At 38.4% G+C, this 10,834-nt stretch overlaps 1 protein-coding gene and 1 long non-coding RNA gene across 3 annotated transcripts in view; one reads left to right on the top strand and one right to left on the bottom strand.

Moving 5' to 3' along the window:
• LOC127977020 (fibrillin-1) overlaps positions 1-5,134 on the bottom strand; it is a 76,041-nt gene extending 70,907 nt beyond the window's left edge. The window contains exons 1-6 of one of the 2 annotated variants that reach the window (XM_052581661.1): positions 4,955-5,134; positions 4,598-4,774; positions 3,342-3,424; positions 2,299-2,397; positions 208-303; positions 28-123 (exon numbers count right to left, since the gene is read on the bottom strand). In XM_052581661.1, coding sequence (XP_052437621.1) covers positions 28-123; positions 208-303; positions 2,299-2,397; positions 3,342-3,424; positions 4,598-4,758 — 535 coding nt within the window. In that variant the 5' untranslated portion in view covers positions 4,759-4,774; positions 4,955-5,134. The remainder of the gene's footprint in view (positions 1-27; positions 124-207; positions 304-2,298; positions 2,398-3,341; positions 3,425-4,597; positions 4,775-4,954) is intronic. The other variant, XM_052581662.1, reaches the window with a different exon arrangement.
• On the top strand, positions 2,334-3,579 carry LOC127977022 (uncharacterized). The gene is made up of 2 exons (XR_008158073.1): positions 2,334-2,471; positions 2,790-3,579. It is a non-coding gene; the product is annotated as an uncharacterized LOC127977022 (long non-coding RNA).
• Positions 5,135-10,834: the final 5,700 nt, after the last annotated feature.

Genomic DNA, 10,834 nt, shown 5'->3' with positions numbered 1-10,834 from the left:
GTGTAAATCATCACAAGTGCGTCTCACCTCTCTCACACTGAGCTCCAGTGAAGCCGTAGTTACACAGACAGCGGTTCGGAGCGACACACCGGCCTCCGTTCAGACAGCCCGACTCACACACAGCTACAGGAGACAGAGACACGGTTACAGTCAGCAGAGTGTGTGTGTGTGTGCGTGTGCATGTGCGTGTGTGTGTGTGTGTCTTACGCTGGCCACAGTGAGCTCCATTGAATCCCTTCTGACACAGACACTGGTCCTCCGCACACGTCCCACCGTTCATACAGCGGATGTTACAGTTCTGGACTGAACACAAACATCAGACGCGTTATTTACTGCACACACACACACACACACACACACACACATTAGTTCTGTTGTCTAAAATCTAAATGTTCTTGATATTTAAAGATTCAGTGATTAGAACACTAGTATTTTGACCAGACAGGAAAGGGTTAAGAGAGATTACATTACATTCTGCGAGTTTCAGAACTGTCCAGATTTGAAATCGGGAGAATAAACACGTGTTTAGTCCGATCACAAGAGCAGATAAAAATGTTGAGTAAATTTCTCAAAATATAGTGGATATAGTTAATGTTACTTCTTCTATTATTAACCCTTCCACACAAAAAAAGTATATATTTAACAATTTATTACAGTATTTATTCATCTTTGTTAATGTTAGTTATCAGTAGTAGTGCATGTTAATTCACAGTGCAATAAATGGGAAAATAAAATAACCTGCAATGCTTATTTTAAATAGTAACTCTAATATGCTCATGTAAATTTAAAAAGTAATGCTTTACTTTACTAGTAATCTGATTACATAGTAGTGGGTGTTTACTTCCATTCCTGCAAGAGGAAACACACATTGTGTTTTACAGAAAGTGAAAACTTTTACTAATATTGGACCTTTTTGGTGCACAAAAGCTAGAGAAACATAATATGGAAATCTGAAACTGCAATTCATGACCCGTTTAATATCAAGGCAATTACAGACCAACACAAACCATAGAGTAATACGCACAAAAACAATATTATTGTGTGCATGAATCATTGTTCCTGTTGTGGACGCCCACAAAGAGAGGCTTAAGGAGGCCTGAGCTCACATCTGGGGACGAATGTGTCCCCAAACACACACACACACACACACGAGCGTCTCCTCCCTGTGGAGCTGCAGCAGTGATCCAGTGAGGCCTGTTGACTGTGGACAGACTCCAAATCACACACACCCATCCAGACAAGGCGAATATTCACAATATTTGTTATTCACAATCACGGCCGTAAAACAACCACAAGAATCTGAGACTATCGGGACACTAGACCATTATTTTTAACACCCTAAACAGATGACCATCTTTCGTGTTAAGATGCCGAACCATATTCGGTAAAAAATGTTGCGAGATTTACATTTGCTTCAATTGGCCGGCTCGTTATTTGTGAATTTTGAGATCATTTGCTGATAGCTGCATCCTGACCAAAGTCATGCACAATGTTTGATTTAAAGAAAAAGAAAGAATTTTTATGAAATGAATGAGAACCTGTTTAATTTAGATCTTATTCACTGTCATTAAGAAAAGTTTCTTTATATAACACATTTAATACACAATGGTGATTCAAAGTACTACAAATTATTTTGTTTTAAAGTCATAAAAAATACATTTTAAAAATGCATGCAAAGTACAAAAAAATTTAATAAAATAGAAATTCTAAAAATGCATGCAACATAAGTATAAAAATAGTCATAAAAAGGGAAAAAAATTAAAATGCATGCTTAATAAGATAAAAATATGTCATTAAATAGAAAACATTTTAAAAATGCATGCAACATAAGTATAAAAACAGCCATAAAAAAGAAAACATTTAAAAATCCATGCATCATAAGTATAAAAATAGTCATAACAAGAACATTTTAAAAATGCATGCATCATAAGTATAATAAAATGTGCTTTCAATGTATTTGTTTAATGCAAAATATGATTATTACATAAGCAATAAAAAATACCAACTCAAAGCAAATAAAAGCTCAAAAGAGACTGATCAAGAAATAAAATGCAATAAATTAATAAACTACACTTAAGGTGTGTATATCAGGCACCGGTCACTCTGACCTCAGGATCCTGCATTACATCAGCTATTAACTCGGATACCTCACAGAATCTACACACGCCCATTACACATGTACACTCCTGAGAATGATGTCATGACAGGAAACAGGAAGTAGATCAAGAGATCAAACATAAGCATCATGTGACTTTCCTCTCCTCTCTGACTCCACACACCTGGATGAAGAGGAGTTACCTGATTTGGATCCGCAGGTGGGAGCGATCTGGCCGCTCGGACAGGTGCACATGTTGGGTCTGGAGCAGAAGCCGTCTCCACAGGGGCTCCGACAAATAGCTGAGAACAGCAAAAACAATGACTGACGACGTCTACTGATTGCTGGACCTTCACAGACATCAATAAACATGAAGGTGCAGGTGATATTCTGAACGCTCTACACATCTCCTGCCTTGTTGTTTCTCAGTTTAAACCAGAAGTTTACATTTGCAAAATCTTAGCCAAAATAAGAGTTATTGTTTATTTAGTACTGACCTGAATAAGATATTTCACGAAAAAGATAAGAGTTGAATTTATAAAGACGACCCCATTCAAATGTTTTCATTAATACTGTGTTTTTTAGTTGAATGATCCACAGCTGTGTTTTTGTGTTATATTTCTCCTGAACAATTAAACTGCCTGCTGTTCTTCAGAAAAATACTTCAGCTGACACAAATTCTTTGGTTTTCCAGCTTTTTTGTGTATTTGAACCTTTACGACGATGACCGTATGATTCTGAGATCATCTTTTCACACTGAGGACAACTGAGGGACTCACTGAGCGTTTGAACTGTATATGCACATCTATTTTACTCTTAAATCCTCCCAGAAAATCCAAGTCTGCAGATTCAGGTCTGGTCCTGCTCCAGCTCTTTCCATCTTGCAGTTCATCGAGGCATATGCCAGCTGTCTTATTCAGGAAATATCGGCTTAATCGGATTAATGCCATCGTTACACCATGCACACAGAACTGGAACGTGTCCAATCTCTGATTATTAGTGGAATGTTCTTGTTAAGTGCGGTCAGCGAGAGGTCAGGAGGTCAGAGAGACTCTGGGCCATTGTGGCTGAGATCCATTAGTGCTCCTGACCTTCACATGTAAACAACATCACCCCCCCCCCCCTCCCACCGCGCCAGAATAACACAACAGCCTTCCTGAGCGCTGCCAGTCTATTCATTTAAACCACTGCGTATTACACCACTGCGCTTCTGAACACAGCAAACAGGAAGCTGAGGAGGACTCACGGACGATGCACTGGTTTCCTCCGGTCAAGGTCTTCCATCCGGGACAGCAGTACGCATTATGACGGGATCCACACACATTCGGCCTGCGGGAAGAGTTCGGCAAAACTTAACCGAGCTAGGGCTCAGATACAGATGTGTGAAACTCTCCATACATGGAGTAAAGTGTACATTAGAAGAACATAGAAAGGAGCAAACACTGTAAACAGAAATTTAGCAGTAAATAAAACAGAATACTTGAGGATGTTGTATTTTTTACAGGTAATCTAATTCAGTGTGTTTCCTGTCATCATCTGTCTATTTATCTATCTTTTAAAACCTTGAAGCTTTTAAAATTTCACTCTTGAATTCTTCAGATTTACAGTTTTAAATATTTAAGACAACTTTCTCAACCAACATCAAAGTCAAACTTTACTTCAAATTTTTGAGTGAAAGTTGTTTCATCATGATTTGTGATTTGTTTTCTCAGTGTAGGAATAAAATTAAAAAGCATAAATATGAGGGGAAAACACACTAAACAGCAACAGGAATAAAAAAAGAAAAAAAAAACAGGAATTGTTTTTTGTATTTTGTGTTTATTTATTAGTTTGTTGTTTAAGATTTTTTTTCTATTGTGATTTCTATTTCTATATTTTTGGTGTTGGTTTGATTTGTATGGAAGATTGCTTCTGCCACATAACCAAAAAAATAAAAATAAAAATAAAAATGAAAGGTCATTTATGTATCAAAATTCTGACATTTTTCTAGCAATCCTGAATTGTGAGATATAAACTCAGCATTGCAAGAAGAGAGTCCAAACTGAGATATAATTCTAGATAATAACTCTGATAATTGTGTCACAAACCAAAAAAAAATTTTGGAAACAGTCATAATTCAGAGTTTATATCTCAGAATTCTGTTTTTCTCTCATAACTGTGGTAAAAAGTCACAATTACCTCAGGTTCGTTGACTTCAGTGCACAGCTTAGTCTTTTTCCACCCTATGATTTAATAATGTTATGTTTGATTATTGTGTTTAATAAGGATCATCTAATGAACACAAAAACTTGAAGATGTTGCGAAACAAACAGTCCATAGACGAAAGAAAACAGCACTTCTCTGAACCTAAACGGTCATTAATGTTATGACGTTAGCGCTAGTTAACGGATTCCGGAGCGCGGGAAACCGGGTTCCCACAGCCTCCCTAACGGCTGTTAATGACCGTTTCAGCGGTGTTTAGAGTAAATGTTGCGGTTCTCCAGTGATGGAGAGAGTCGTTACCCCTTCAGCACGTCCTGGCCGCCTCCGCGCCGCTTCGATCGGTTCGCTCTCGGCTGCTCCGCGGCTCCGTCTGCGCCTGCGTCTGCGTCGAGCGTCTGCGCTGATACACACAGCGACGCGAGCGCTGAGATTCCCGCCGCGAGCACGAGCAGCCGCCTCATTCTGCGCGCGCTCCCGCTGCAAGACCAACAGCGCACATTAATAACAAAACTGACGCAAACACAAACTTAGTGAACAAGAAACTAGCTTTATGTGCGCCACTCATACGCGTTTATAGAAAGTAAACAATAATACGACAGCGGACAAACTTTGTGAGCAGAGGATGAAATAATACTGAGGGGAAAAAAGTTTCTGTACCTCCAGTAGATGATGAAGAAGATGAAGAATAAGTCTCTTCCAGTGGGTGAGCGCTAGTAAAGACTGTAAAGTGCCTGGTGAAAGATGTCAGGGTGAGAAAAAGAGCGTAAAGCGGCTCAGAGGTGCAACACAAAGCGCAGCGGCTGCGTTACTGCATCAGCGCTCATTCTGCTGCGCCACTCAGATCTCATCCAGACGCTCGCTCCCCTCCGATCTCGCGAGAACCTGCGCGAACTCAGCGAGTCGGAATCACTGCGAGATTAATATATATATGAAGCACAAAACCAGTCAAAAAGATCAATTTTTCGAAATTAAGATTTATACATAATCTGAAAGATGAATAAATGAGTTTCCACTGGTGTATGGTTTGTTACAGGAGGACAATATTTGTCTCAAATACAACTATTTGAAAATATGGAATCTTCAGTGAGCAAAACTATCTAAATGTTGAGAAAATCATCTTTAAGGTTGTTCAAATTAAGTTCTTAGCAATGCATATTATTAATCAAAAAATTAAGTTTTTATATATTTACGGTAGGAAATTAACTAAATATCTTCATGGAATGTAATCTATACTTAATATCTTAATATTACAGACGGACTCTGGCTCTTGTACGCGTTCCCAGTCACGTTAGGCGCGGGGGCGCGCACGCTGGCAGCACCTTGACTCTTGTAATGAGAACACGAACAATGCACAATGAGAGAGGAGGCTCATGGGAAATAATTGATGACTTTTACCCTCCAGACTTGCTGCACTATACAAAACTCGAGTAGCACGCCCACTTCTGGAGCAAGAAAAAAATACTAAAGTAATTTATATTAAATTCTATATGCGTTCTTGAACCATAATTAAATTAATTTGGTGTGGTAATTCTATAGTTGCTTTGGTAATATAACAATTATAATAATATAAACAAATTACTTAACCCAATACTGTACTATGTTTTCTACAACTATAGGGTAGCCTATATGTTATACTACAGTACACTAAGTTTACTACATTATTTACTGCAGTTTATCAGTTCATATAGTTAATATTACAGTAAGCTGTAGCATTCATTAATTCATTAGTGTTGTAAATAATAATATTATTTAAAAAATCATGTGGGGAGTGCCATGTGTTGAGAAGGTTACTTTGGGAATGTCACAAGTTATAGATTATTTAAAATGTAATGTAACATTAAAGTAATGTAACTGATTACATTTTCATTACATCTCTAAATTTCAAATGAATCGTTTCAATAATCACTTGAATTAAGAATATAATAATTTCATTTTAAAGCAAATAGGAAATAAAACTGTTATTGAATAAGCATGTGTCCTGAAACATTAGTGTCTCATATTAAAGAGCAATCGATGCAATTTAGGAAAGAAATCAATTAAATCTGTATACATGTGGAAATATTCAGATGTAACCTTCTTTGTAATCTTTAACACTTTCATTAGTAACTAATTTATGGGCATAGTTTTTTCCTCAGTAACTGTAAGAGATTGCAATTCCTTGTAACTAGTGACTCCACAACGCTGGGTACATGGTGTCAAATAATACCTCTCTACATTGGTGCAGCAGTGCTCCAGTAAGAGAGAGAAGCTGGTTTCCTCTTACTGAACACAGAATGAGCTGCTGCGTGCTGATGGGTGTTTGTGTCTGCGGTCAGAGGAGGGGAGCGTCCGTCTGCTTCTCAACCCAGCGGCGTCCAGCCTGAGACTGATGCAGGAACAATGGCACACGGTGGGAGGAGAAACCCGAGCCGCACCCTCCTCCTCTCTCTGGACCGGACTGTGAATCAGAAGCAGAATCATCTGCAAGGAATGCAGACTGAAGTCAACATGAAACTAAGGCCATTTACTTTCTGAAGACTCGCTCTTGATCTCATCAGTGTGTTCTAAACAAACGTTTTTCTTCATAATCCTGCGTCTCAATGCAATCACTCCAGCTGATGCTTGATCACACTACATTTTTCATCCAATTCAAACATATTGCAAATGTAATAAATTTAATGCACTCCAAAGTTCAAGTTCAGTGAACTCTGACCTGCGAATTCGCATCATGTGAAGAGTATTGTGTCTAATAGAAGAAAAATCCATCACAAGCTTTGCATCACCACAGGTAAGTTGAGTAGACTGTGTATTATTAAATTTTGCATTCAAGTTATGCATTTGGCAGAGAATCTTACATTGCATTATTCACTGATATTGGGAAATGAACCCATGGTTTGAGCTACAGAACTGTGCGTTTGTATTTATAAGTATTTGTTATATGTTGAATTCTTGATTTTTTTTTTTGGCACTGCCGTCGCATATCAGAACCATTGCAGTTTCCAAATAAATTCTGCATGCTTAAAAGATAAGCCAAAGCACTAAAATTACTAACTGGAAATAAATAAAAACTAAATCTGAAATTAAACCTTAAAAAAAAAAAAAAAAAAAAAAAGACAAAGACAAAAGTAAACTTTCAAAAAATCGAATCAATTTTAAAATAAAAAATTAATAATCTAAGTAAATGGTTGACATAATAAATAAAAACTATAATCATTAACCACCTTTACATAGATACGCTTTCACTCATCATGGTCTCACCGTACAGATGATACACACCAAATACTGCGTTTCACTCGTAAATACGTCACATAAACTGGGTTTCAATGGTTTGTGAGTGGCGTTGGGTTTGGTTTATATGGTAACGTCACTGTTGTGTCTCTGGGTCTCATCGCTGCAGGGTTCGAGGCCGACTGACAGAGTTCTGCTCATTCTTCTGTGTGTTTACTTTCTCTAAGGCTCAGCTATGGCTTAAACAGATGCTCCAATATACTGACCTACTTTTGAGGAATTCACTTCTCTCTCTCGCTGCACGTGACCCAATAACTGAATCCCATTCCTGTTTCTGTTCCCGGCCTCGTGCGGATCGCAGACGGATGCAGGGACGGGGCGGGGGGGAGCGTGTGCCTCTTACTCAAACTTTCTCACACTGTTTATTTGCTTTGGCTCAGGAACGACTGTGTCTCCTTTCATTTCCCGTGGTCTTGGACTCCAGGAATCGAGCGCTCTGACTCCCAGACGATCAGTGATACGGGAGGAGTATCTGAAATCTCACAGAATCAATCATTATTAATCACTTCTAGATTGCTTTGATATCACACAGCGTTCAGGTTCATGTAGAGTCGCCTGTGCGTCAGCAGATCTGAGATCTTCTACTGGGTCTTTGCTTCTGAAACTGCAGAAGACGTTCTGCTGATGTTGGCAGGTCTCGAGGCGTCGATGGTTCCTTGCACCAAAAGGTTCTTCAGAATATTAGAGTTTGACACAATGAGAAAAAGTTGTTTGTTTATGTATGATTTACTGAAAGGTTCTTTGGAGAACCAAACATGGTTCTATAGCATAGCTGCAAAAAGACTCTTTTGGAACCTTTATTTTTCTTTTGTTTACATTATTAAAATGTTCTTCTCACCAGTTTAAAAGGTTGTTCTAAGGCGTCACTGTGAAAACCAGTCATTGGAACCTTTATTAGAGTTTGTTACACCATGAAAAAGTAGTTGTTTTAAGAACTGTTCACTTAAAGGTTCTTTGGGGAACCAAAAATGGTTCTTCTATGGCATCATTGTGAAAACCAGCATTTGGAACCTTTTTTTTTTTTAATGAAGAACGATTCAATTGCACATGAGGTGCAAAAAGGTTCTGTAGATAATTAAAAAGTGGATCTTTTAAGAACTGAGCATGGAAATGTTCTTTGAGGAACCAAAAATGGTTCTTCAATGGCGTTACTGCAAAAGGCAGATTTTGGAACCTTAATTTTTTACAGTGTGGAACATTTCTATTGCACAAAACATTATTAAAATATTCTTCTCACCAATTAAAATGGTTCTTGTAGGAACTGTTCACTAAAAGGTTCTTTAGGGAACAAAAAACTGTTCTTCTAATGCGTCACTGTGAAAACCACATTTTGGAAATTGTATTTTTAAAAGTGGAGAAAATATCCATTGCACAAAAGGTTTTTCAGGATATTATAGTTCGTTATACTACGAAAAAGTGGTTATTTCAAGAACAATTTACTGAAAGGTTCTTTGGAGAACCAAAAATGGTTATTTTTAGATTGTGGAATGTTTCCATTGCACAAAGGGTGCAAAAATGTTCTTTAGATTATTAAAATGTTGTTCTCACCAGTTAAAATGGTTCTTGAAGGAACTGTTCACTAAATGGTTCTTTAGGGAACCAAAATTTTTCTTCTAAAGCATCACTGCGATAACCAGCTTCTGGAACCATTGTTTAGAAAAGTGGAGAACATTCCATTGCACAAAAGGTGCAAAAAGGTTCTTTAAATTGGAGAAGTGTTCTTCACACTAAGAAAAAGCGGTTCTAGGAACCAAAACTGGTTGTTCGGTGGCACTGCTGTGGAACCGTCTTTGGAACTATATTTTGAGAATGCAGCGAGTCATTAATCTTGAGTCGTCAAGTTTCAGGATCTCACACTGTACACTTATAAACACTGGGCTTTGTGCTTGTTTTCTGCCGTTCTCGTGTGAATATGCAGTTGTGTTTCACATCATGCAGCTTTGCTTCATCTCCAGCTGGGTCCTGGATGGATGTTCTTCTGATATAAAGCAGCGTTAAAGACTTCAGCTCCTGAAGCGAACTGATTCACGCTTGGCTCGCCTCTCCACAGAACACCTTCCCAAAACACTTGGAATCATCTTGGTGCTTCTTGGCAAACAATAGATGAACGTTTATGTTCTTTCTGATCGTGGTATCACAAACGCTGACCCGAGAGGAGCCTACGGTTCTCTGGACGCTGCTTCAGGATCTTCTGTGACAGTCTGGATGATTTTAGGCTGCGCCTCTGGAGAAACCTTGGCAGGCCGGTCGCTCCTGGGGAGTTTCAGCACCGTTCCAAGAGTTCTTCGTTTTAACATTGCGGCTCTCGCTGTGGGTCTGTTCAGATCCAGGGTTTTGGAAATGTCTGCGTAACCTTTTCCTGACTGATGGACTCAATATGAGCATGTCATTTTTATTCTCTCATAAAAACTCTCCTTTGATCGGGTGATTTGTGCTTGTTAAATCTTTGTGAGGGTCAATGGCACAGTCGCACATGACCGACTTTAATCAATCCAATCCATATTCCTTCAATTCCCTTCCACCAGCTGCTGGACTCAAATGAGCTCTTCTCTGAAGCCGTATGTAGAGCATCTGCTGCGTGAATCGAGATGAAGCCGTGTTCTGCATCGTTCTTGTGAAAGACAGAAATATAATCAAGGTCAGTTCAGAAACATTGACAGTGAGTGTGTTTATAAAAAAGACACACACACAGTTTGAGTCGTTCTCATGAGTGCTGTTGGGTGCTTTCAAGTCATGTTGGAAAAATTACATTTATGATTCAAATGGGAAACAAATGGGGATTTTCTTTGAGCCTTGATTTTCCAAGTTGTTGTTGGCGGGTCACTGACAAAACATGGCTGATGTGATGCATGGTGCTTCTAGTGGGTGTATGATTTTTTTTTTTTTTTTTGCAATTACAATGAAACTATATCAGCTGCGTGTCCAAAGTAGAATAAAATACATCACTTTACAGTAACTACATAAATGTTAATTATTTGTGATTATTAAACAAAAGGTACATTGTCATCTTTCTCGAACAAAAGTGATTTAAATGCATCTAATGCCATCGGGATCTCTCAGTTTGTCTCTGATCTCTGTCACCATGGCAACACCAGAGCTGTCACTCAACACATGGAAACAAAGTAACTGGCTTTACTTATTTGAAAAAGAAACTGATATTTTATTGCAAATTTAAAAGTAATGCATTACTAGTTACTTGGGAAAAGTAATCTGATTAATCCGTTACCCCCAGCACTGCCAATATCTGCAGACAGAGATGATGTCTCGGAT

This window comes from Carassius gibelio, chromosome B18 (assembly GCF_023724105.1).
Source record: "Carassius gibelio isolate Cgi1373 ecotype wild population from Czech Republic chromosome B18, carGib1.2-hapl.c, whole genome shotgun sequence".
Lineage (NCBI taxonomy): Eukaryota > Metazoa > Chordata > Actinopteri > Cypriniformes > Cyprinidae > Carassius > Carassius gibelio.
This window is presented reverse-complemented; position numbering and strand designations above follow the sequence as displayed.